Below are 27,846 nucleotides of genomic sequence, written 5' to 3' on the forward strand. Positions count from 1 at the left end.
AAGACCAGGATAGGTATGCAAATAATTCAAAAGGAATCAAAACGTTTGGCTTTTTAAATATGCACTTCAGGTGGTGAACTGCAAATATTACATTCTTTAAATTTTGCGCTAACAAAAAAAAAATCATTGAAATGATTTAGCTAACACTTATTATGCTGATAAAGTGCTCCAGTTAGAACAAAATACAAAAATAAGTAAATAAATAATAAAACTCTAGTAGTTTGGATTTAACAGGAAGATACTTAATTATTATGTTGGTCCTTGCGCTTTTGTTAAGCAAATAATAATGGAATTCAGATCATAAGGTCCACTTTATTTATTAATTTGTTAAATTTGTTTGCCACCCATCTCACTGAGAAAGATGTATAATAATTCAGGGGTTCTATTCATTCAGTTCAGAGATATATCTTCGTGTTTGCATTCAGAATGAGAGAGAGAATATTCTCCACAATTCACACATACAGATATGTACATAATAAATTTACATGCCTACAAAGCCTTACTCAACACCCACACTCATATACAGTATATGTGTAACATTCACTCATTAAGCAACCATTTGAAATTAGGACAGTACTGAACGAGGGGAATTTTCAATGGGTCCTCATAGTTATGGCTATCACAGGGTCCCACAGTCACATGATTGCAAGTCAGACGTTTGGCAACTGGCTCACAATTACAACATTTCAGTGTCTGTGGACAATTTGTGATTTTTACTGCTGGCTTCTGACAAAATCAGTGGGGAAGCCCACAGGAGGTTGGATTCAAATCATACAGCATTTGCCTAACAATAGTAACTGAAACTGCCAGAACTGCTTAACTCAGCACAGCCCAGGGGTGAAATCCAGCAGGTTCTGACAGGTTCTGGAGAACCGGTAGCAGAAATTTTGAGTAGTTCAGAGAACTGGCAAATACCACTTCTGGCTGGCCCCAGAGTGGGATGGGAATGGAGATTTTGCAGTATCCTTCTCCTGCCACACCCACCAAGCCACACCACGCCCACAGAACCGGTAGTAAAAAAAATTGTATTTCACCACTGGCTCAGCCCCATTGTGCTGTATAACTTAGTGAAGGAGTTCCCAGTCCCAGTTATGGTTGGTAAGTGAGAATTATCAATACACATATAAAAAAAGATATTTTCTGGTCAAATGATTGCTACAATATAGCAAATAGTTGTTGTTTTTTGCTATATTCTAATGATGATCCAAGTTTTTGCAACAGAATCTGATAATGTTACTTTTATTTCCAGAGAAGAGAAAATCACTTCATCTTTGCAACCACTGGCAATGAAAATACATCCATTCTGCTCAGAGAAGTGGTTAATCAGTTAAATTTACTTTTTTCCCCTCAGTAAAGAATGAAAAATTGTTGCTTTTTTGTCCCTTGACAAGAATACCCAAAAGCTTTCTGCTCCACTTAAAAATATTAACAAATTTAAAGTCATTGGAATGTTTAAATAGATTTATAGTGGAGATCAAAGAGCTAGAAGTTAGTAGAAAAATAAAATATCAGAATTTCCTTTATAATTGCTGTAGTGAAGACTGGAAAAAAAGATTATCACAAGCAAAATAAACTGATCTTAATAAAATAAAATAAATAAAATAAACTTAGAAGAACACTGATCTTAAATGAAAAGAATAGTAAAGTATCAGGAGGTGAACAAATAATAAAGACAAGCTGACACTCACATGGTGAAAGAAATATGTTTCCTGTATTTATTTGTGAATAACAAGGAATATCCAGAACTGAAGTTTCCGCTAACAACAGTATTAATATAATTAATATTCATTTTCTACTACTGTGCTATAGTAAATTCAGATATTACCAGTATAACAATTTCTAGATTCTGAATTACTAGAATATCACTACCATAAACCATACTTATTCTTTCATTTCCTTGTGGATTTATACATAGTATACTTTTTACTCATAAACACCTGGACATTGGAGAATAGCCAAACTATTTGTCACATGCACTAACTGATGATTTTGCCTCATTATGGACTGGTAAGAGGAAAAAAAATAAGAAGCTTTTGAATGTCAGAATGGGAAGATGGTGGAAGAGATGTACAACTACTTTTGTCTAATATAGTTCAAATTTTAATATCTGAAATGAAATTAATGGAGAAACACAGGTAGTTCTCAACTTACAACTATTTGTTTAACTACGGCTTGAAGTTATAATGGCCTCAGAAAAAGTGACTTACAACTGTCCTAAAAGTTGTGACTCTCACGTCACCCACATAATCAACAGTTTGCGTTGTAGTGTCTCGCAGTCACATGATTGTAATTTGCGACCTTCCCAGCCAGCTTTCAACAAGCAGTGTCAATTGGGGAAACCAGATTTGTTTAAAAAAACACATGGCTCACCTGATCTTGTCATTCAGTTAATGACCATGGTAAAAATGGTTGTAAAATTGGGTCTGGTCATGTGATGACTCACTTAATGACCATATCGCTTAGCAACAGAAATTCTGGTCCCAGTTGTGATTGTAAGTCAAGTACTACCTGTAATTTACACAAACATTATTAAGGGAGGGAGAAACGTGTCCCTTAAGTTATGCTTCATGCTTTCTTTTTCTTATCCCCTTTACCATATTCTGGCTGTGGGATTTCAACCCCTTCCTCAGGTATGAACACACTGACAGTGAAATCACTTGTCTCTGTACCATACTGGTTTTTTACTACAAGGCTATATCTGCCCGAATCAATCGTACTGACAGCTTTAATAGTGAAGCAGGCTTGTTTTCCTGATTCATATTTCAAGATGATATTGTCATCGGCTTTCAGGAGTTTTTCATTCTTGAGCCATGTAATCTCAGGGACAGGATTTCCCCAGACACTACATGTAAGATTAAGTGCCTGCAGGAAACATACAAAGGATGCAAATATAAATAAATATTAAGAACTGAACAAATGCTATCATTACTATACTTCTATTATTATCTCTACCTCCTTCCTCCTCCTCTTCCTTTCCACTATTACTGCTGTACTAGAAACTTTTTTGTGTTCGACTATTTTCTCTTCCTTGAGATAATCAGAAACTATATACTTGTTTTATCATAAATGTAAACACTGGAAGTGCTTGGATAATTAGTCTGTTAATAGACAACCAGCCTTGTTTATGCTCAAAGAAAGTTACAGTGCTGGTAACAAAATGATTGCAAAACAGGTTTTCAATTTAAATAATATGTTTAAACTATGTAAAACAACTTTTTCTAGATTGTGATAATAATTGTATACTTGATAGGTTTACTGTTAATTTGAAATTATATATTTTTTCCAAACCACAGTAATCCTAGAAGGTTTTATGAGAAAATCTGCCTGTGACAAATAAATTGTGGCTTAGGTAACTAATTTTCAAAATACATTATTGAAAATGATTTTGAGCCAGGTCAGAATCCAAAAGTTAAAGACTGCTATATTAACTAATATAGTATTATCTAGATTCTCACATATCTGATGTTTAAAATCTAAATAATATTAGAAGCATTCTAAACTCTTCTGAAATGCGAATAACACAATGACTAAACTGGACAACAAAAAATAAATTGCCCCCCCATTCTGTTCCAGTTTCTGATCTTTTTTTAGGTAATTGTAGGTTTAATAGTGTATACTAGATTGACACTTCTATTAATGGGAAGAAAAAAATCTCAACAGACATGGGCATTATGATTTTAAACTCCACAGGAGTTCAACATTTAAAGGCATTTTAATTGAGAAGTTTTATTTACACCCACTCCTTTATGCAAGAATTTATTAATACAAAAAAGAAAAAAGGTGAAAAGCTAGACGGATTACATATCATGATTCTTAATCTCAATCTAATAATCCATGACTGTTTTTAATTTTTTTTTTTAAATTCAAGACCTATATCTTGAACCCCATTCATTAGTGAAAATGCAGATAATGAACAATATTTTAAAAGTATTTATGAAGTTATATATTACTGGCTGACTGAGGGGGAAAATGTTCAGATTATAAGTAGTCCTTTATTGACTGCCTCAGACAGTGACCATTTGGAATTACGATCGTGATGAAAAAATAACTTTGCAACCAATGAAGGCATTTATGACAACAAAAGCCTTCAGTGAGAAACTAATGAAAATCTGGTCAATTTCAGGCAGCAAATACCAGACCTTGGTAGTGTTCTAAGTAGCTAATTAAGCTCATAGAACTGATCTTATTAACTTGTGCTTAGCACTTTTTAGTGAAGCTCTGTGCTGCAGAGAAAAACAGCTCAGGAAGTTTTAGGCAATCTTTCTGCCCTGCAAGGGAACCAAAATAAGGGAGTGGGGGAGGAAAAAGAGTCAGATACAGGACACTGTAGAATGGAATTTTATCTGAACAGCAATCAGTGATCTTTGCAGTTTCTCTGTCTCACATGTAACTTGCTTGATAACTGGAACCAATTTTAATCACTAAACAAGGACTACAGTACCTGAGATTTTGTGTGGTATCTTGTACCAGCACATACTTTTTTTATGAAACATCGATGGAAAATAATTCATTTATATTGAACTAAAATTCAATACAGCAAAGATTTCTGAAAATCAATGAGAATAGCAGCAAAAACCAGGCCATAATCCTTTCTCATGGGTTACGATCTGAATTTTGTGTCCCTCCCTCTTCACTCTTTCACATTCTCTTTAAGAAGAAGTGCCCTAAATACATGAAGCTGGCTGCCTAACAAGCTGAAATTATGTTCTCATATAAAAGATGAATAGGAAATCTATTTCTTTATCAAAGTCAGGGCTTTTGGAAAATTGGGAACTTGCTCTTCTCTGAGAATTAAGAAAGCTGTAGAATTGCTTCTTTTAAATATTTCAGCTACTTTTTTATACCTTGCCTTCCTGAATAGTGACAACATCTGGGAGACCTCCAAGTACTCGAGCACGATCTGCAAAAAATAAATAAACAAAAATAAAAATGTACCATTTCTTGTAAGTTAATCTGCATCTATGATTTTATTTTTCCTGTAATAAGTGTTCTATCTGGCAGATAGAACAATACTGTCTTATTTTTCTGCAAGCTGCCAGTGCTTCCTACAATCAGATAGTGGCTCTTAGCATTTCTGCCCTATTCTGGCTAAACATAGTAACTGTGATAAAATTGCTGTTATGAGTCACATGTTGTTTATCTCATAAAATGGTCAGGTCTGTAATAGACACTCAAGGTTAACAACAAGTGCAAATCACATTCCAAATTGTTAATGGGGGGGGGGGAAATTGGGGTTGTTGAAGTTGATTAAACAATATTGCACTAAGACCATTAGATTACTTTAAGCTTGTTTGCATTATCTTTCTACTCCCTGCCTCTTTATGAGTCAACTTATATATTTGTTCCGGTAAATGTTTGAGTAGACTGATTAAAATAATAAATTTCACAAAAAAAGATCTCTATGAAGCAACTGTTATGAAAAACCCTACCACTGGAAATAAATAGGAAGCATTCCATCCTATCGACAAAACAGGCACCAAATAAAAGAGAATTTACTTACTTTTTTCTGCAATGGCAGCTGTTCTGTAATGGAGAAAGGCAGAAAGAAAACTCAGTTTTATAGTAAGACACAGTGCTAGAAAAGCTATACTATGAGCAAAAGCTATACTATGAGCTGAAGAAAATCATTCTGTATAATAACTCACTTTATTAATTATTTTTTTCTACGATATTTCAGCATCAGCCTTCAAAATAATTATGAAACTATTTTTAGTTACCAAAGCACTAGATTTTCATCTTTTGAATATATAATGCTAATAACTAGATAAAGATAGATTTTTTTTGTCATATGCTGGATTGCTGGAGGGAAAGTCATCTTCCATTTGGTCTGAATATAGATTTCCTTACAACTAACTATTTAGTAGCAAATAGTAGCTGAACTACTATTTGGAAAAAGGAGAAGAGATAAATTCCCATTATGTTTTGAACTAATCTATTGTACTTCAATTAAAGCAGGTAGTGTTTAAATTTCAAAAATACTGAAAGTGACCTACCATTAGAACAAAGTTTCACAAATTGATAGTTAAGCTAGAGAGTAAGGAGGTTTAGGGTTACCAGGTCTGGATTGCAGTCATTTGGATTATTCCTGGATGAAAACAGAGTTGTGAAAAACTCTATACATTGTCAAAGGTTTGCAGTCCAGATATGGTAGGCCTAATTAAAGCAGAAGAATTTATTTTACTTAAACTATATACTTACTTTAATCTTTGGAATTCAGCAAGGGCGTCATCAAATGCTTAATAAAAGAAGAAAAAGGTTATATTGATAGTATCCTTTATAAAGTCAATTTATGCTATTACTTTATTTAGCTTTTTGTGTAATAAGTTGGAACATTGGGAAAGTCATGCTATACAAGCGATACAAATTATATTATGTTCCTATATTGTTTTATGAATTATATATGGAAAACTATATCATATACTGTACCCTATTCTAAAGAGTTTTAGGACAGTGGTACCCTCTAATGTTGATAGGATTTTTTTAAGGTAATAATAGATGTTTGGCACTAGAGACTGCTAAAAATCAAGCAGTGTGCAAGTACATGAATAAATTATCAGAATGTGTTTTTATTTTAACAAGAAGAAATAAATGCTACACTAGATACTGTTTAAACACAAGGTGACATTAAGTTTATGGATTACAAACTGAATTCCAATGCACACAAGTCACTAAGACTTATTTCTGAATGAATACCATATGTAGAAGTTCGATCTGCAAGATATGTTCATATGTTTCACACAGAGATGATCAAATCATGAAAATAAATCAATATGTGAGGCATAATCTCTTCTCTGTTTCATTCACATACTGTATTCAGTACAATGAATATGCATAATTACTTAAAGGAATTTGTGAGATAAAGTCTTGTGAGAAACATCTAAGGAAGTGTCCTTAATCTATTTGTTAAATACAAACTAATGACATTATTATTCTATTATTATTAATAATACTATTATTAGTAGTATTCTAAGATAAGACTGCCATCAGTAACTCTGTTTCAATTATGTTAAATAGGATGAATCTAAAACAGTAAATCTGCACATATTTTAATTAGTTGATTTAATATGTTTGTATACTGATGTTTAACATAACATTAAAAATAGTAAACTAAGACATCAAATTTAAATGTAAGATGCAAACTGTCAACCACAAATTCAGCAATTCTTCATAAACCTGGAATTGTCATTTGAGGTCATCTTACAGTTCAAAATTTAACTTATAACGACCCCGGACACCTTGTCAAATCTTTCTAAGTAACTGAAAGTTATTATTAAATCATAAAACTGGAAGAGCAAGAGAAGCTATCACTAAGACTCTTAGGTTTCTCGGTTTCTGCACTAATTTGTGAATGGCACTAGCAGCTACATAAAATCATTTCAGTAACAGAATGTTCAGGTGAACTTTTTTTCTTGAATTATGTTGATTTAGTAGTAAAAGCCTCTGAGAGGAAATCCCCTGAAGTAGGGACACTTTTTTGGTGTTTTGAACATAGTATACATCTGGAATACCAGAATAACTTCCTGTTGCAGATGATTTTGTTCAGAATGTCTTCAGACCATTCCCACAATGACCAGATCACTGTGGTTTGCAATAAAAAGGAAGAAGCTGGAATCTCATTGAACACTGTATTCCTGGAATGGTATACACTGTATATCCCTAATTAAAACTTAGTTATTTCATATCACTAATTAAAATTTAATTAATTACCTTGTCCAGAAAGATCCACCATTTTTGTGTGTGTAGTTTTACCATCAAACAGCTCCAATACATATTTGCCCTTATCATTTGCTGTTGGTTCATTAATTTGCAACCAGATTTGGTTTCCTGTAACACCGGTCTTAACTCTGTCTGTGTACTTAATTTTGACTTCACTAAAAATAAAAATGCAATATAGACTTTATATATAAATAATACAAATAATAACTGATATGCATTTATATAATTGAAACAAATGTACCAATAAAGAAGAAAATTTGTAGCTCAGGGTCGAAATGAGGGGTCTGCATGAAAACAGTCAAGCTCAAAGACCATCAAGGACCCCTAAAACTAATGTATATAATTGATTACAAGTTTTATCACATAGATAATATAGATAATAATTTTGCATGTATTGGGACTCTGAATAGATGATTTACAATTACAGTATGTGACAATTGGAGATTTCTATTCTAGATATACTTTCTTTCACTTCATCTTGTTCCAGAAGAGTTTTTTCAAGTATACTTGAACTACAGCTTCTACTATACTGCAGTACCATGAACATTAAAATAAAAAATGATAATTAAAAGTGTATTTTTAGATCATTGTGGTGATATTGATACATCTTAAAGAAATTGTAGATCATGTAAAGAATTTTTAAAAATGTTTTTCCATGAAAGTTTCTCTTAAAGAGAAAGTTTCTCTTCCCTCATTGATATCACACAGAGAATTTGCAACTTTTTTTCCAGGACAGTTATTGTGGAGGCAAAATAGTCATTAGAACTGCAATGCATAGAATAAGAGTTAGTCCTCCATGCTTCCAGTTCCAAATTTGAAGAATGAAGGATATTGTTAAAGCTTAAAAATATGTTAAATGTATATGCATATATGAAATAGATTTGCTAAACTTCCCCAAGAATTGAGGTATTTCAGGAGTGTAGCCCTTATCAACAATTGGTTGTCTTTGGGAGAAGAAGGTCCACAGCACTTTTATACCTTTCCCAAACTTTAAGTTTTCTGTCTCCCATTTTTAGAACCTGAATATGAATCAGTCTAAATATGTCCTACATTTCAACATGTATAAAATTATTCTTGTTGAATGAGGTTAAGCAACACTGGCAAGATTTCTTCACTTACTTGTGTGACCAACTCACTCTCAGATCTTCCAAGTAGTAGTTAACAAAGGAGTATAATCTGATGCCCTCTGCTGTGCTCTGAATTTTCAGAGCAGTTGCAGATAAAGCTGAAAAACAACACATGTTTTTAAAGATTTACAGCCATTCATACAGTGTACAAATGAGTCAGTCATTAGGATGAATTAATACTCACCAATCTTTCTGCATACTTCAGTTATCAAGTCTGTAAAAGCTGTGGAAACAAATCCAGAGAAATACTCAGTGCTCTCAGATCATATATTCCTGGTTGTGACTGAATATTGCCCTGACGTCCATTGACTGAGATGGAGAAGATAGGAAATTTAAATTTGTTTTTGAAACATGTGTTTGATTGAATCCAGACTTGCTTTAATGGCATTTAAATCACTCTATTTTTTTATTTGACATCAAATCTTTTTTAAACATTTTATTTTTTTCTCCCTTCCCATTTCTGTGTCTTCAATAATCAAGGATGATTTTAAAAGCAGGATATAAAATAAATCAACATCAGAATTATAATTGCTGCTGCTGCTGCTATAAATAACTGGATGGATTTATAGTGAGAAAGGCCATGAATGTACATATAGAGAGCAAGGCCTCTGTCTGCTAATGGCTTTAAAGGTCAAGGTGAACACCTTGAATTGTGCAAGATTGGTAGCCAATGCAGAATGTGCAATTAAGGTGTTACATGAACTTTATATCCTGAAGCTTCCAGCAATTTAGCTATTTCATTTTACACCAATTGGAATTTCAGGACACTTTTCAACTGAGGCCCATATCCCAGAAATCTGGGAGCTGAAGTCCACACATCTTAAAGTTGCCAAGCTTGAAAACATTATTATATACTGAATGTTAGGTTAAATTGAAATCTCATTCAATTTTGGAAATAGCTGCTTTGGAAAATAGTATTGTGACATGATTATGAAATTTTAGGCAGGGGTGAAATGTAAAATGTGTTATTACCGGTTCTGTGGACGTGGCTTGGTTTTCAAAGCATTTTTTCTAATGCTTTGAAAAGCCTCTGCCGGCAACTCAGCTGGGATCGTCAGAGACTTTTCAAAGCATTTTTTTAACCACCTCTTCGGCCAAGAGGTTGCAGAAAAAAATGCTTTGAAAAACCTCTGACGATCCCAGCTGAGCCGCGCGATCATCAGAGCCTTTTTTTTTTTTACTTTTAAAAGCATTTTTTCGTCGGAAGAGGTTGTAGAAAAAATGCTTTTAAAAGTAAAAAAAAAAAGCCTCTGATGATCATGCGGCTCAGCTGGGCATGGTGGGGGGGTGGACACAGGGATTTTTGCTACCGGTTTTCCAAACCTCCCGCCACCATCGCTACCGGATCAGGCGATCCGATCCAAACCGGGAGCATTCCACCCCTGGTTTTAGGGCTATGACTGAAGATCCTCTAATGTTCTAAACTGGGTTGATATTGTTAGCACTACCCATTGCAATCATAGATTTAAATCTGAATATCCTCATCAAAACACAGGTTATCTAGACTGTTTCTTGACACCACTGTGGGCATCAGCATTATTTTCCTACTGTTTTAACAGAATTCAAAACACAAAGTATTTTGCTTAGACAATAACATTTTTTAATATTAAGTGGTCATTAATCCATACACAAAGCAATTCTAGTGCTCACAGTCTGTTCAGTGGCTGATGGGTTTAGATATGAAAGACAAACTCTCTTTTAATAGGTACCTGCTAATCTCACATTTAACTCTAGCTATCATGAGGCATCAGGACTTTAGAACAGAGATAACCTATCCTTCTTATTCTATCACTCAGAACTGCTGCATTTATCTAGATTGAAATAGAATACAGTAGTGATCTCTATTCAGAAATTTTCCCACTAAGCAGGGAATAAATCAGTGAGAATTTATATCCAAATGTACCTTTGCAGGATTAGCCTAAATATTATTTTTCAGAGCACTCTTACCTGTATCCACAAGTTTCAATGTACTTTTGTCCTTTCCTCTTTCATCTTTCAGTATCACTTCGTATATACCAGCATCCTTCTTAGAAAACTGTGAAGAAAATAACATTCATCAAAATATTAAAAACATTCTGTATTTCTTGCAAGTAATTTCTACAACGTGAATCTTGAGATTGAGAGGTAAAAACAAAAGGGAAAGAGCTAACAAGTTTAAAAGGAACACTGAAGCTTAAATTAAAAAAAGTTATGTTCTCTGTAAAAGGGACATTATATATACTGTAAGGGCCTGAAATGGAAAACAGAAATTAATCTTCTAGCTTTTATTTGTATCATATTTATTATAAATTGTTGAAAAGCTATAGAAGTTAATGACATATCACATCTATTAAAAAAATCACATAAACAACTTCTCAAAAGAGCTTTCCATATTTTTCCGGAGGGAAATGAGAATGTGTTAAAACACACAACTATTCATATGATCGTAACAAACATATCTTGTGATACTTTCTTTCCACCATCTTATTTGTTCTCTGTTTCAGACATTGGATTGTCTTAACCAAGCTTGTATTAGCCACCTGCATCTGAAAAACATGGCCTTTACGTAAAGAGGAGAAGGCTAAAGTAAAGAAAGAAAGATCATCGATTATCTAAAACTTCTGCAAGTTTAGAAATGTTGTCACCTGTAAAGCAGCTATCCAGAGAGTTCACTCACCTCTGTTATCAGCAGAGTACATACACCATCCTGAAAATCATGCTTTTCATCAACCATTATCTCTCTGTCATCTTTGTACCAAATAACGTGTGTTTCTTTTTTAATGTTAGCAACCTAGAAAGAAAGTATTACTTGTATTGATAACAAACTCCAACGATCTGTGTAGGAAAGAATCTCTTAGTAAACTATGCATTGGATAAAGAAGAAACATTCAAGTTTGCTTCATTTGTTTTCCCCAAGAAAGCATCTTCTATTTTTTTGTAAAGGGAAAGATCACGGCTCAAATAATAATGTTTTTATAATGAAGTAAAGAGATACAGTGCTCAAACTTTGAGGCCATTTCAGATCTGGAACAACACAATGTATAAATAATGTTAGTGAAGACTGAATCTGTGATTATTACTTACCATTTGATCTTAAAATAAGCAATTCAAGACAGTAGAATAGTTGAAATGTATTTTATCATTAAGAATACTTTCCCCTCAAAACAGTAACAAAGCCAAAATCTTTGCCGTTCTTTACCTTGCATTTCAATAATACATTACATTCAGGGGTAACTTGCCATCCAAGATATTCAACAAAATGTGGACCTGTTTGAAATAATGTGTAAAATAAATACCTTCAAAAATATAAATCCAGGCAACTGAATTAAGTTTAAAATATTTTTCTCCATTTTGTATTATGTAATATGTTACCTTGCTTCCTGAACCATTCTTGCCTTTGAAAATCTGCTTCTTTCTGTAATTTCTGGAACACTAGCAATTAAAAGAATAAATACACCCACATCAAAACAATTGAACTATTTAATTGTATACAGTCAAAGCAAAAACTTTCACAAATGTATAGATAAGTACAGAGAAGTATATAGCTTATGAAAGACTACTGCATTTATATCAAATGAAAAGATAATGTTCCATTAAGTTACACTGTATAGCTAATTAGGCTTCTTCATATTCATCAGAAGAAATTAAAATAGAGATAGTCATCTTTTAGCAAGCCTTCATTTAATAAGAGGGATAAAAAAGGTACCTTTAAGATCAATTCTCACATTTATGACTTCAAAGGTGTATAAAGCAAAGGAAAATTGAAGTATCATAAGCACAATTGCAATTTCATTTAGTGACTTAATAACTGAGTTGCTGGCCCTCATTTGTGGTTGCTAAGTGAAGAATATCTGTATACCTTGAATCTTTTTTTTTAAGCTTATCTTCAAAATATTGTTTTTAATACAGCACACAATCCAGATTCTGATGGAAATGATTTAAAAACTTTTAATGTGCAACTGAAATGCTTCCTCCTCTTGAAAACACTAGACAATTATGTTTTGTCTCTTCTTAAATTTCCTGTTGATAACTTGTTTTGTAACATAGGAAGCTGCTGTTTGAACAGATCCAACCGAAAATGAGGAACTAAACATAAATATCTTTTGATCCTAACCTATAAATATATTTTTCAGCATTTATAGAATTACTTTCTATAAGTATTTATTAGTAAATGATCATCATTACATAGATTAGGATCATTATTAACATATATGTGTTGTTTTTTGAATTCAGCTAAAAATTTAGATGGACTTCATAGATTTATGAAAAGAAGTTGAACTCTTCCAAAATAGACTGAATCCAGTTATAGAGTCCTTATAAAACTTTACTACTATTCACACATTTGATGGGACATTGAAATGATGATACTGATGGTGGAAATTTGTGATAACTATTACAATGAATGAATTTTAGCAGGCCTATCAAACACAGTTCTTTTTGGGAAGAATATTAAATAATATAAAATGAGCCTGTTCTAAGATTTAAAGTTCCCATAATTTTTTATAACTTTAGGAACAAAAGAAGAAAAAGATTTCTGAGATTTGAGAAGTTATATGATTGGTTGAGAAATATTTGCTGGTGGATTCTTTCCGCTTCTGCAATACATCAATTGCATAAGCCTTTTCCTAAATGCACTATTTCTCAGAAAACAAAAGAAATAAGTTCTTTTTATTGATCAATTTCTGGAAGTTGAATTGGCTAAAAAGGAGTTAATATTCCTGTAAATTGAATGTAACTATATATATAAAAAAACAAATATAAAAATGTTGCTGTTTCTTGATCTTAACTGCAAGTTAGTGGGAGAGTTGTATTTTTGAACGAAGATTCAGATCTTGAATAAAATAAAGAATAAAAGACTTTGGATGAAGGTGGCTCTAAATCACTTTGAGATAAAGCAGACTGTTTTCTGAATCACTCAGAATACAAATTAAATCTTGTAGACTGTACACATTCCTTCAATAATTATTTTTCTTTATGGAGATTCTCAGTCATTCAGGTCATGGTTGTCCCAAAAGTGCTTTTTCAAGAGGCAACTGGACTTTCTGGTGTTTTGGGGTTTTGTTTTTTTTTTAAAGACATTTCGTTTCTCATCGAAGAAGCTTCTTCAGCTCTGAAGAAGCTTCTTATATCAGAAGCGAAATGTCTTCAAAGAAAAAAACACCAGAAAGTCCAGTTGCCTCTTGAAAAAGCAGCTTTGGGACAATTATTTTTCTTATTTATTCGTCTCATTAAACACAGAATGAATTAACTAAATAAGGATCTGAAAAGCTAAGACATCAACATTATTTCAAGTTTTTCAAGTTTTTCAGTATTTTCCACTAATAAAGAGTATAGTCTTTTTTAAAAAAATAAATAAATTAGAAGAACTTACCATCACCAATTAACACCAAACTGGATTGATTGGTTGCTTTTCCGTCCTGAAGTTGAAAGGTATACGTACCTTCATCCATAACATCAAGTTTATCCATAAACATTTCAATCATACCAGAGTTATGATCAATCTTCATCTTGTATTTCTTTAATAACAAATATTACAAAGAGAACTTTCATTTTCCAGTCTGGAAATGTAATCTTTTCTAAGACTTCAAACAGTTTGATAGCAATTTCCAAGATGTTAAAATGTAATGTAATTGCTCCATTTCATAACCACACTCACTTGGCTTTGGGCACATATGTAAATTTCTCCTGAATGAAACTCAGCAAAAACAAGTTGGCAAATAAACAAAAGTATGCATAGCACTAAGTGACCAACTATCATGCCAACCTGAAAGTAACTCTCCCTACAAATAAAAGTTATGCTAAATAAGCATAAAGGACATTGAAAACAAAAGAAAATTATCTATTTAAAATGCAGAAGGAGGAGCCGGAGGAGATTCTGAATTTGATCCAGTGGGAAGGCAGCATTTGTGTTACTCCTTCAGATATTCATGGTTATATGAACCACAGTGCATGATCCTTGTTACCCTCATTTTCAAAGTCCCCCTCTCCTAACCATTTCTCTTAACTACTCTTGCAGTGCTACCCATCAGCACAAAAATTAAAAACAAAACCAGTTGAATAATAAAAATACAATAGTATAAATAGCTTTTCTGCCTGGAAAAGCAATTTACTATTAAACAATGGGATATAAATTTAGAAATAAAAAGTTTAGTGGTGTATGAAGAATAAGTAATAAATGTTTGCCAGTAATATCTGGTAGAAGAGATAGGAAGTGGTTATAATAAAGAACTTTGAAAAGAAAGACAAGAGAAAAAAATGCATCTTGAACCTGTGTTAAATGCCCACCATGGCCATGCCCACCATGGCCATGCCCAGCCTCGGCCATCCCAGCCCTCCAAGATCAAACACAACCCTGATGCGGCCCCCAATGAAATCAAGTTTGACACCCCTGAGTTAGAGTAAGGCTATCTTCCTCTAAACCTCCTGGATCAACAAAGAATTTGTCCTCTGTGATTGCAGGGGATGAAAAAGAAATTAGCATAGCAGTTTCCAATTGTTTTGGAAACAACTCCACTTTGTACTTGGCTCTGGGTTTGGAGGATAGAATAGGAAATCAGCTATCTCTGATTCAAACACAGTATCAGAGTAAATGGATTAATGTATCAAACAAATTAGATTTATAAATGTATCAACAGAGGATCCATGATATTGTGAGTGGTGGAAAAAGTGTGAAAGACAAACATCACAATGTCACAGTAAAATCCAAACTGATATATTTTCATATATTTGTGGTTTTGATTTTATTTATGATATTTAAGGCCATAACAGTTTAATTATATCCAATTCTTCTAATATTGTACCCAGTCTATTATGCATCACAAGTATAAAAATATAGGGTAGAATAAAATATACACTACAATAAAATATACAATATTCAACAATATAGGTAGTCTTCAACTTACGACCACAATGAAGCCCAAAATTTCTGCTGTTAAGTGAAACATTTGCTAAGTGAGTTTTGCCCCATTTTACGGCCTTTCGTGCCACAGTTGTTAAGTGAATCATTGCAGTTGATAAGTTAGTAACCCGGTTGTTAAGTGAATCTGACTTCCACATTGACTTTGCTTGTGAGAAGGTTGCAAAAAGAGATCATATGACCTTGGGACACAGCAATGGTCATAAATATGTTTCCAGTTTCCAAGGGTCTGAATTTTGATCACATGATCATGGGGATGTTGCAAAAATGGTAACTGTGAAAAATGGTCATAAATCACATTTTTCAGTGCCATTGTAACTTTGAAAGGTTACTAAATGAAGTGTTGTAAGTTAAGGACTACCTGTATGTTTGAATTTTTAATTTTAAAATTCAGTAATAGCAAGCAATCATTTTCTGATAGGAGCAATCATTAGCTTACCTCTCCATTGAAAATTTCCTTATCATTAAATACAAAGTTGACTTTGGCATTACTAGACAATTTCTCAGCTTGCAGCCAGAATCGCACCTGTCCCTTCTCCAAAATTTCAACTGCCAATTCAGTCTTAAGAGGAACAACTGCAATAAAGAAAAATAACATCAAAAAGAATTTTCATTGTGTTAATAAACATGCTTTGTTTCCCAATATATGCATGGACAATTTTCTATTGAATGGCTATCTGAAAATGGATGCTTTTTTTCTGTATATCTTATTTGATGCAATGATTTAATTACACTAAAAAATCCATTCTGTTTGAGAGAGAGAATTTCTTCATCTGCTATGATTTATCTGCAGATAGTTCTTGAAATAATGATGCTTGATTCTAACATACAATATAATGTAATTCAAATAAGCAAGTAAACAAGTATACTATTTGGAATCCATGTACTTGTTTTATAAGTAAAAGATGGCAATAACACATCTTGCAAAACTAACAGATATTTCTTCCCTAAATTTTGTATATTCTAATTTATTAGATATGTGAGATTTGCTTTTGCTATTAGTGTCAGAATCATTTTTGCAATCCTGTAAAAATTACAGGTTAATAAATTAACAAGATTGTATGGTAATAAGTCTCTTAGAAATATGTGTATGCCTTTGTATGTTTTCCCTATATCTAGATACATCATGCAAACATCATGCAAACAGTATACTTTATATGTATATTTCACAAATATGAGATATATGTGAAGTTATCTATATATTGTTTGTAAGATTCATATATTGCTTGTAAGATTCCCAGTTAGACCTGCAAACCTATAATTTATATATAGAAGAACAGGACACTGCCCTTCAGTCATGATTTTGTTGCTTCTACTCTTATTTGTTGCAAGCAGAGCAAAATCAAACAGCTCTTTCAGATACATTTTTCCTCTTTCTGTTCACAATGATAATAATGTTGCCGAATTTGCTATTGCAGAACTTTCCTGTGCAAATTATCTCTTTGGTAAAATATGCAGAGACTAACAGAGATGATGAAACATGTGTGGGAATGTCACAACAAAAGTTCTGCTTAAATCACAACAGGATTGTGCACATTTTACCATTTCTCTCCTATTGTTCACCTCTCTCTGAAGGCCCATGTTATAAATGTCAATATCAACAACTATTGTTGATCTATACAAGTGATAATGTCTTCAGCATTAGATACTGCATTCACAGCTGCTATTTCCTTCTCTTACACTCTACTGATCATTGTTCCTCTGTATCTACTCCTTTTAAGCAGGGCTGAAATGACATTCCATGTTCTTCATAAACTAGGAGTTATGTAGGTACTAAAGGACTATCACGCTTGTAATACGTTATTTTGAGGAGGGACCTTTTTTCTAAAGCAATACTGATAGGCAAAAATAATCCTGAGAAAGTACATGGAAGCATCGTGACTACTTTTCTCTGGTAGAAAATGTAATATGAGGTTTGCATTGGGGGACTGAGGATGGAATTGGTGCAGGAGCAATGATCTGTGGCTCTTCCCAATTCACCATTTGAATAATTCTGTTCCTCTGTTCTGGCTAAAGAAAGTCTTATAGTTGTTGATAACCTATTCTCAAAAATAAATCCTCCTTGCTCACTTTTTCAAACATCCCAGATAATAACTTGAAATAGATCTATACTAGTCTCCCTTTATTTCTTTGCCGGTAAAATATAGATTCAGCACAAAAATAGTTTGTTGCAAAAGCGACTGCCTGTGAAGGCTTCTGGATTGGGGCTGAAAGGTGAAAGCGGAAGCAGTATGCTCCATCCCATATTTGAGTAGACTAGGTTTCCCTGATAGACCGGACCTACCAGAAGAAACATTTCATCCCAGATAAGTTTAAGTTAATTTTGAAATACATTTAGTCTAACACATAATGAAATCTATTTACCTTATAGTCAACTACATTATGGCACAGCAATGTAAGTTGTATAAACTTTAATCTGTAATATTATTTCACATCCCCAGCAGGATATAAGAAGAGGGGTGTTTTGCAGAAGTAGAACAGCATAAACAGTCCCCAAATTTAGATTCTGTCTGGCCATCATATCTCCTTGGAAACTGCAGCACAGATCAAGGAATCTGCTGCAATAGCTCTGTTGCAAAAGAATCCAAGGTACTGAGGAAGTAGGACAGATCATTACTTAATTTTAGTTTTCTGTTCCTTGTGATCCTTTAGAGCAGGAGCATAAACTACAATGGCAAATGGTAACCCAACATGTTCTTTCCTTTGCATAAGACCCATGGGAAAAATGGGAGATCCTGAAAAAATCATTGCAAGAAAACAAGGTACTTTTCATCTGTTCTGAAATCTACTTGTGAAAGAAGAAATATGATTCAATCCTATCATCTCATGTGGCTTCTAAATCCAATCAACTGTAAAGCCACATGTGCTAGTACTTACATCAGCCCATGCTATAAAAAAGACTCTTTGTTATTTTACTTGTCTTTTACTGTCAGAACTGTGGCAATTTTAAGCTCTTATATATAATTAGCTCTGAATATTTTAGGCTAAAATAGAACAGAAAGAAAGCCTAAAATCCAGAATTAGAATGGAAAAGACTTAAAACTACTGAAAGTTTGGCAACCTGTTCTACCATGAAGCATAAAATAAGCAAGATGCAAATTAAAAATCTATTAAACATTGTTTTAAAATCATAAGACAAGGAAGGTTGACTCTTAATGCTCTTTGGAATATCTAAATATATTTGCTAAAATCAAAAATAATCTGAAGGCATTCTGAGTAATCAAAGTACCAGTCTCCAGGGTACAGAAAAGGCTTTGCTATCTGTGGTATCAGGCATTCACAACATAAGAATCTGTCAGCAACAGGACCTCCGCTTTTTCTCTCAGGAGTGGTTTTCATTTCATTATTTTATAAACTGCCATCTACAAATGCCAGTTTCTAAGATAGTCACAGCAAGCGGCACCATCTAGCTGACCTTGATTGATCTTGGAAAACTAAGCAGGGTTAGACTTGTTGAATACTTGGAAGTATCCAGGAGACCTTCCAGGTATACTGGGTCTGTAGACTAGATTAGGAAGAGCACCAAGAACTTCACTTTCTTACTGTAACCAGTGCAAGGGAGACTGACATTATTTTGCTAAAATATTTCAGAAATACAAATGCTGTAGAGAGTTTATCGTTATTTTTCTTTACTTACCAGGAAACTTGTGGTCATGACTGAGTGCAAGCAGACGCTTCATTTCTGCAAAGCAATATAGTATAGGGGTAAGAAAAGCCATATATTTTGGTGCATATATATATATATATATATATATATATATATATATATATATATATATATATACAGAGATAGGTGATAGATAGATAGATAGATAGATAGATAGATAGATAGATAGACAGACAGACAGACAGACAGACAGACAGACAGACAGACAGACGGACGAACACAGACAGACACAGACACCCACACCCACATACTGGGTGTAAAACAAAATTGAGACTTCAACAAAGCATTTTGGTTCTCACCTTCCTCATCTATTGTATAGCTTGATGAGACACCGTCTGTTTCAGTTACAGCACAGGAATATATACCTAAATCTTCTTCATTGAGATCTTTAAATATTGCTTTTGACCTTTAAGACAAAAAAAATTGTTGAAAAAAGAGATTGGGATTTCAAAAAATATAAAAGAAACTCCACTTACATTTACTATAGTTTACCTTTCCTAACTCAGTGCTCTGTTGTTATGTTGGGTTTCAAATCACAAATTCTCCACCAGCATGGCCCATTTTGACAATTAGAAGAGTTAAAACCCAAAATACTTGGAAAGCACCAGGCTGGGGAATATTGCTGTGTTTAATAGGCATGTGCTGAGGGACTGCTAACTCAGCCATTACAGTCTATTTTTCAAATGGACAGAGCAAATAATTGAAAGCTAGCCTTATGTAAGTAATGTTAAAAACACACACTGATAACCAGAGATAGCAAGCATAAGAAGATTCTATCTGGCAGATCTGTGGATGTCTTTTCTCACTGATCCATCTAGTATAAGCCACAAAGAGAAAAACAAATACCATAGTATGGGCAGAATTCATTAGATTTTCATCTGAGAGGAATCCTTCGAACGAAATACAGATTTAGAACAATCATTCTACCAGTCTACTGAATTATATCTCATATTTTGAATCAGAATGTGCAAAGCTAGCAGATTTATTTCTTTTTTTCTCAGCACACATCTCAATTCTCCTGAAGGTTGGGGGCTTATAATGGAGCGAAAAGGAGGTGAGAGGAAACTTTCTTGGTATGACAGTTAAAATCCCTTGCATGAATTAAATTTACAAATAAAATGACACATAACATACAAGTATAAAATAAACCTTTATAGTAATTCTTACTTTCCACCTTTGGTGTCAATGGCTAATCGAGAATCATCATCAATTGGTTCATAATTCTTGGACCAAATAAATTCAGAATCTGGTGTCCCCTGATCACAGTCAAAATTCAGTGAAATTACTCCATTGTCATCAACTTCAGCCACAATTTCTTTTGTACCTGAAATGAGAAATAAAACAGGCAGGCAGGAAAGGCAGCCAGGCAGGAAAGGAAGGAAGGAAGGAAGGAAGGAAGGAAGGAAGGAAGGAAGGAAGGAAGGAAGGAAGAAAGAAAGAAAGAAAGAAAGAAAGAAAGAAAGAAAGAAAGAAAGAAAGAAAGAAAGAAAGAAAGAAATTGAATGATTAAGTTCCCATCTGTAGACTATCCATGCATAACTTAATACTTTAAATTATCCGGTGATATAATAACAGAAAACAACCAATGTTACTTAGAAGATTGTAGCATCCTTCAATAAAACAGAAAGGAAATAAAAGGACAAGTAAAGGCACAAAAATCAATTTCTAATTGATAAAATGGTTTTGCAGCATTGCAAAAGCTAAAAAAACCAATTTACATGTGATATGGAATTGATTACAAAAAGGCACTTGATTCAATACAACATAGTTGGATCATCAAATGTTTGGAAACAACTGTTGTCAATAAAAATAATAAAGTGTTTATAAAAAAAAATAATCAAGACAGAATTGGTGGTTGGTATGAAAAATATGGACTTGTTAACATTAGGAGTGGCATCTTTCATGGCAATTCATCATCACCCTTATTATTTGCCATTGCTGTGATCCCACTTTCAGTGATTTTGAAGAAAACAAATCTTGCTATCAAACAGCAAAATATGCTAATATGCTAATAAAATCTCCACATATCCTTTATATGAATGTTCCAAAGCTTTATGGAAAATCAAAAATTGAAATCTAATCATGGACAACTACCATAAGAATTTTTAGCACATATATAGTAATGGAATTTGGCCTAGAGAAATATGCTACTATAGCAGTAAATCAAAGTAAAATCATGAATAGTAATGGAATTGAAATGGCAAATGGTCAAACCATTTTGAACCACCGGAATGAAGCCTGTAAGTATTTTGTATTTATGAGTATATACCAGTATATTTGACAGCCAGTTTGCCTAGAGGTTAAGGCACCATGCTAGAAGCCAGGAGGGTGTGAGTTCTTAGGCATGAAAGCTGGCTGGGTAACCTTTGGCCAGTCATTCTGCCTCAGTCCAACTCACTTCACAAGTCTGTTGTTGTGGGGAAAACAGGAGGAGGAAAGAGCATTGTCTGTGTTCACTACCCTGAGTTGTTAACAACAACAATAATGCAGGATATACATAAATAAATAAAAATAAAATAAAAATGGGCATTTCAATAACTGACAGTTCAATAACATCAAACATTGAAAAGTTAAAAAATGCAATTAGTAAAGAATACACACAATGAATGACAAAACTGCTAAGGACAAAAATGAATGGTGGAAACATCATGCCCTCGTCACCTCCCGTTTGGACTATTGCAACACTCTCTACATGGGGCTCCCCTTGAGGAGCACTCGGAGGCTCCAACTGGTGCAGAGTGCGGCCGCGCGGGTGGTGATGGGAGCGACGTGGCGCTCCCATGTAACGCCTCTCCTGCGCGAGCTGCACTGGCTCCCGGTGGTCTTCCGAGTGCGCTTCAAGGTTTTGGTCATCACTTTCAGAGCGCTCCATGGCTTAGGACCTGGCTATTTACGGGACCGCCTGCTGCCACCAATAGCCTCCCACCGACCAGTACACTCCCATAGAGAGGGGCTCCTCCGGGTGCCGTCGGCCAAACAATGTTGACTGGCGGCCCCCAGGGGGAGAGCCTTCTCTGTGGGGGCACCTACGATCTGGAATGAGCTCCCCCCGGAGATATGGAGGATTCCGGATCTGCGTACCTTCCGTCGCGCGCTTAAGACGTTCCTATTTCATCAAGCTGGCCTGACCTAAATTTTTCCTCTTTTTAAATGGAAATTTTAAATTTGGTTTTAATTTATTGGGGTTTTAAAATGGTTCAGCCAAATTTATTTAATTAGTTTTATCTCTATTTTAAATTTTGTATCTATATGTTTTATTTTATGGCTGTTCACCGCCCTGAGTCCTTCGGGAGTAGGGCGGTATACAAATTTAATAAAATGAAAAAAAATGAAAATGAAATGAATGGTAGAAACATCATTGAAGCCATCAATATATGGGCCCTATCTGTGATATAATAACTGCTGGAATTATTAATTGGACACAAGCAGAACTGGACAGTTTGGACCGAAGAAGAAGAAGAAGAAAACCTAGGTATACATCAGGGGTGAAATCCAGCAGGTTCTGACAAGTTCTGGAGAGTAGTGGAAATCCGGTAGTGAAATTTTGAGCAGTTCGGAGAACCAGTAGCAGAAATTTTGAGTAGTTTGGAGAACCAGCAAATACCACTTCTGGCTGGCCCCAGAGTGGGGTGGGAATGGAGATTTTGCAATATCCTTCCCCCAGGAGTGGGGAGGGAATGGAGATTTTGCAGTATCCTTCCCCTGCCACGCCCACCAAATCACGCCCACTGAACCACACCACGCCCACCAAGCCACAGTCACAGAACTCAGAAATCAGGTAAGAGGGCAAGAGGAGCCCCATCTTGCTCCACGCGCCCCAAAATAATAAAACCTCCCCGAAAATAAGGCCAAGCATTTATTTCGGGGTTCAAAAAATATAAGACAGGGTCTTATTTTCGGGGAAACACGATATATATAAAAGTAGTAAATAACGAACTGATTAAAATATTATGGGATTTCCGAATACAAACTGATAAAGTTTTGGCTCGTAAGCCACCAGAGTTAAACTGATTGAAAAGAGGAAGTTGTAGATAACTGATGTAGCAATACTAGAAGACAAAGAATTGGAGATCACAAAGTGTGAAGATCTGAAAATCAAAAGGGACGGATTATGGCATAAACCAGGGAGGAACCTAGTGGTTTTCAGCACACTGGATGTTATACCAAAAAATGTTGGATGGCACTTAGAAAATCTGCACATTGACAAAATTTTCATCTGTCAATTAAAAAAGGTCATGCTTCAAGGAGCAGTTTCCGAAAGAGAGATTCCTGGGTTATGTTTTCATAATATTGGCAATGTTATGAAAAGCTGGTAAATAATCTATGTTTCTTCTGTATCATCTTTGCTTTTGTTTTGCTTGAAAAGATATATAAAAAGAAACCTATTTATATGGTCTTTCTATAGGTGGCCTTTATATTACTCTACAATTTCTCTGAAGCTTTCTTGCTTATACATCAGATATTCCAGGAAGTACAAATATGAGGCCTTCATCTAAAAGAGGAAAGGAAATAGTAGTTGCAGTCTACTTATATGAAACATGTTAGTTTTAATAATTAGTTAAATTAAATTAGTACCATTGTATGTTGTCAATCACTCTAATATATATTTAAACTCTTATTTTTATCAAGCAAAATCAACAAACCTGGTCGAGTTTCTGCTGTTACAGGGTCAGTAGGATCTGATGGTTTCCCAACTCCAGCTTTATTTGCTGCTCGTACACGGAATACATAACTGGTGCCTTCTTTGAGGCCGCTTATCTAGAAGACATTAATGTAGAGAAATCATCTATGAAAATGTTTATTACGCATTATTTGGAAATGATACAGAATTAATTAAAGTCACTTGAGTCAATAAGCAAAAATAGTAATAGGGTTTACTTAGGGTATCAGACAATTTCTACAAACCTAATCAAAATTCATGCTTTTCCTACTTATAGGTTTATTCTCCACTGGGCTGGAATAGGAATATACAATTAAACCAGGCATCACTGGGAAAAACTGTTCATGAAATATAGAACTAAATACCACAAGCACTAAATATATACAGCGTTTATTTTAAAATCAAACATTAATATAACCAGTAACAAAATATATACAATGCTGATCCAAGAAAAGATCACAGTGGCAACCACTGTAAAGTTGTCATGAATATATTTGCTTTTTATATTATTAGTTACTACTGTAGTTAGTTATTCTTTTTTTCTTGATATAGTAAACAAAAATGAAGAGAAAAACAAGATGAGTAGAAAACTCATGGTCCTAAGTATTTATTTGTTCAACGATCATTGCCATGATACCTAATTTGCCCATTTCTTGAATAATAATTCTGATTTTGATGTAGTAGATCACATTTTTTTCAAGTCCAAGTGTAATTTTTAAGGAAAGGCCAAATAAATTTAAAACACAAAGGAATACAAAATAAAATATTAGCATAAGTATGTACAGAAGTATAGATTTTTTAATCTACATCAGTATACCTTTAAGAATTTGTTTGTAATAGGTTTTGCATTCACACTCTTCCAACAATCATCTGATTCTTTTGTTGGTTTCACATCAACATAAAAACCAATTACAGGAGTTCGGCCAACATAAATTGGTGGTTTCCATAATAAAACTATGGAGTCTTTCCTAACTTCATTACATGACAAATCATGGGGTGGTCCTGAAAGTTAGGAAAAACAACAATACAGAGAAAACGACAGTAATTATCAGTGTACAGTTAAAACAGTTATCATCTAGAAAAAATGTAACTAAGTTGATTTTAGCTGTGTGCTTAGAAGATTTCTGGAAAAAGGGGTCATTGAAAATAGACACATGAAGCCTATCAGAAAGGGAAGGAAAAAGAAGTATTAATTTTATTAGCAAGCTTTGAGGATTTGGAGTTAATGCAAAAGTGATTAGAGCCAGGGTTTACCCACCCAACTTCTAGAGTCAAATTTCTCTAATCAATTCACAAAGTGGCTAGCAAATAATTTACTAATATAAGCAGCAGTCCTTCCCTCCCTCCCTCCTTTCCTTCCTGTGTAGCTCCACTCCTGATTCTAACCTGGAACAGCAATGGTCCATTCTTCACATTTAAAGGATTGGGTAGCAGGAGAAGGTACGCCAAGCCCAGCTATGTTAGCTGCAGCCACTTGAAACTGGTATATCATGTTCTCCTTCAAATCATTTATCTGCCACATAATTGGAACAATACAACATGTTAATACATTGTCCTATAATGGAATGAACAAAATATTCCCAGTTTTTATTGTTTTAAAAATAAATATTGCTGAAACATTAATACTTTGAATGACTGACAGAAAAATAATAATGCTTAAGATCCTATGTTCATTTTTCAAATTAATGTTTGTATGTGTGCATATACTGTATGTTTCTATGAAATTATATAGCACCGATGCAGATATCAAATATTATATTACTCTTGGAACTTACTGGAAATCTCAATGTTGTTTAACTTTATTACTCAATGTGTCTGTCTGTCTGTCTGTCTGTCTCTGCCTGCCTGCCTGCCTGCCTGCCTGCCTGCCTGCCTATCTATCTATCTATCTATCTATCTATCTATCATGAGCCACGGTGGTGCAGTGGATAGAGTGCACTACTGCAGGCTACTTCTGCTGACTGCTGGCTGCCTGCAATTTGGCAGTTCAAATCTCACTAGGCTGAAAGTTGACTCAGCCTTCCATCCTTCTGAGGTGGGTAAAATGAGACCCAGATTGTTGGGGGGGGGCAATATGCTGACTCGGTAAACTACTTACAGAGGGCTGTAAAGCAGTATATAAGTCTAAGTGCTATTTCTACCTACCTACCTACCTACCTACCTACTTACCTACCTACCTTAGTCCAAACCAGGACTGCATTTTGAAAATTACACATCTTATAACAGAATAATTGTAAGAACAACGTCATGGCAAGAAGTGGAAAAATTAGTAGATTACATTAGCACTTTATTTGAAAATCATGATTAATAAGCAAAGACCTTATTAACCAAGATGATAAGCCAATAGTGATCAAAATGGTCCTTTAAATCTGGAGGAAAAAAATCAAGACTAAGAATAGATATCTTTGATAATAAAAAACCTTTCAAGGGACCATTGGTTAATGAATACATATATTATGGATATAATTAAAACAGTACTCACAAGATAAAAACAACCCAGTTATAAGTTTGGATTCTAACATAAATCAACCTGATTTTAATAAAAGAAAAATTTTAAGTTGGGGCTGGTGGCACTGTGGAATACCCCAAATTAAGTAGCAGTCACAAGTCTAGAAACATAAAACTCTCTTACCCTGTATGCCCTTTCACTAATGGCTTTAATGTTTGCTTCCTTCCATTCTCCAGGTACTCCACCAATTACTTCCCGGTAATTCACATAGTAGCCGGTGATCTCAGCTCCACCAATAACTTTTGGCTGTTTCCATCCAAGAACCATTGACTCACGAACACTTTCAAGCACCGTGATGTCATATGGTGGAGATGGAGGTGCTGTTTTATGATGAATAATTTATTATTAGGATAGAAATATTCAGTTATTCAATCAAACTTTTGTATAGCTTATTTTATATACAATGTGTATATATATATATATATATATGCATATTCTTTCTAGCCAGGTTTTACCTATGTAAACTTAGTTGTTCTTCAGCCCTAGGTTCTGTGAAATCTCATTCACAAGTTCTTGGGCCCTTTTTCTGCTGACAAACTGCAACTCTGTGTTGCTTCCTGGGAGACCCAGATAGCTATTTCTACCTCTTAAGGCGTCATCAGTGGGCCACACCCACTTCCCAATTATGCCTTTTACAGGGAGGATAATTGGGAAGTGGGTGTGGCCCACTGATGACGCCTTAAGAGGTAGAAATAGCTATCTGGGTCTCCCAGGAAGCAACACAGAGTTGCAGTTTGTCAGCAGAAAAAGGGCCCAAGAACTTGTGAATGAGATTTCACAGAACCTAGGGCTGAAGAACAACTAAGTTTACATAGGTAAAACCTGGCTAGAAAGAATATGCACATAAAAGCCTATGAAAAAAGAAAAAAGATATATATATATATATATATATATATATATATATATATATATATATATATATATATATTCTCAGGTTTTTGTGGGTGTTTGTATGTAGGTCTTTGGTTATTCGGGTCTTCTCCCACGTAAAATTGGAAGTGTCTTGGCGACGTTTCGACGAAGTCTCATTCGTCATCTTCAGGCTGGTGTTCTCGGCTTCGTGCTTCCAGGAAGCATTCTAGGAAGCACGAAGCCGAGAACACCAGTCTGAAGATGACGAATGAGACTTCATCGAAATGTCGCCAAGACACTTCCAATTTTACGTGGGAGAAGACCCGAATAACCAAAGACATATATATATATATATATATATATATATATGTATGTATGTATATATGTATATATGTATATATACATATATACATATACATA

At 34.2% G+C, this 27,846-nt stretch overlaps 1 protein-coding gene across 6 annotated transcripts in view; it reads right to left on the minus strand.

The window, feature by feature from the left end:
- Positions 1 to 1,692: 1,692 nt before the first annotated feature.
- Positions 1,693 to 27,846, minus strand: part of MYOM1 (myomesin 1) — an 80,449-nt gene continuing 54,295 nt past the window's right edge. For all 6 annotated transcript variants that reach the window (XM_070940599.1, XM_070940601.1, XM_070940600.1 and 3 more), the window contains 20 exons: positions 26,698 to 26,894; positions 25,452 to 25,578; positions 24,883 to 25,067; positions 24,049 to 24,163; positions 20,573 to 20,729; positions 19,705 to 19,811; positions 19,376 to 19,420; positions 16,178 to 16,314; positions 14,194 to 14,338; positions 12,195 to 12,254; positions 12,022 to 12,089; positions 11,500 to 11,613; positions 10,791 to 10,878; positions 9,028 to 9,066; positions 8,836 to 8,941; positions 7,708 to 7,871; positions 6,199 to 6,235; positions 5,501 to 5,523; positions 4,845 to 4,900; positions 1,693 to 2,862 (listed from right to left, as the gene is read on the minus strand). In XM_070940599.1, the coding sequence (XP_070796700.1) occupies positions 2,566 to 2,862; positions 4,845 to 4,900; positions 5,501 to 5,523; positions 6,199 to 6,235; positions 7,708 to 7,871; positions 8,836 to 8,941; positions 9,028 to 9,066; positions 10,791 to 10,878; positions 11,500 to 11,613; positions 12,022 to 12,089; positions 12,195 to 12,254; positions 14,194 to 14,338; positions 16,178 to 16,314; positions 19,376 to 19,420; positions 19,705 to 19,811; positions 20,573 to 20,729; positions 24,049 to 24,163; positions 24,883 to 25,067; positions 25,452 to 25,578; positions 26,698 to 26,894 (2,267 nt within the window). In that variant the 3' untranslated portion in view covers positions 1,693 to 2,565. The remainder of the gene's footprint in view (positions 2,863 to 4,844; positions 4,901 to 5,500; positions 5,524 to 6,198; positions 6,236 to 7,707; positions 7,872 to 8,835; positions 8,942 to 9,027; positions 9,067 to 10,790; positions 10,879 to 11,499; positions 11,614 to 12,021; positions 12,090 to 12,194; positions 12,255 to 14,193; positions 14,339 to 16,177; positions 16,315 to 19,375; positions 19,421 to 19,704; positions 19,812 to 20,572; positions 20,730 to 24,048; positions 24,164 to 24,882; positions 25,068 to 25,451; positions 25,579 to 26,697; positions 26,895 to 27,846) is intronic.

This window comes from Pituophis catenifer, unplaced genomic scaffold (genome assembly GCF_029215685.1).
Source record: "Pituophis catenifer annectens isolate HBS135680 unplaced genomic scaffold, rPitCat1.0.hap2 SCAF_3, whole genome shotgun sequence".
NCBI classification, from domain to species: Eukaryota; Metazoa; Chordata; class Lepidosauria; order Squamata; family Colubridae; genus Pituophis; species Pituophis catenifer.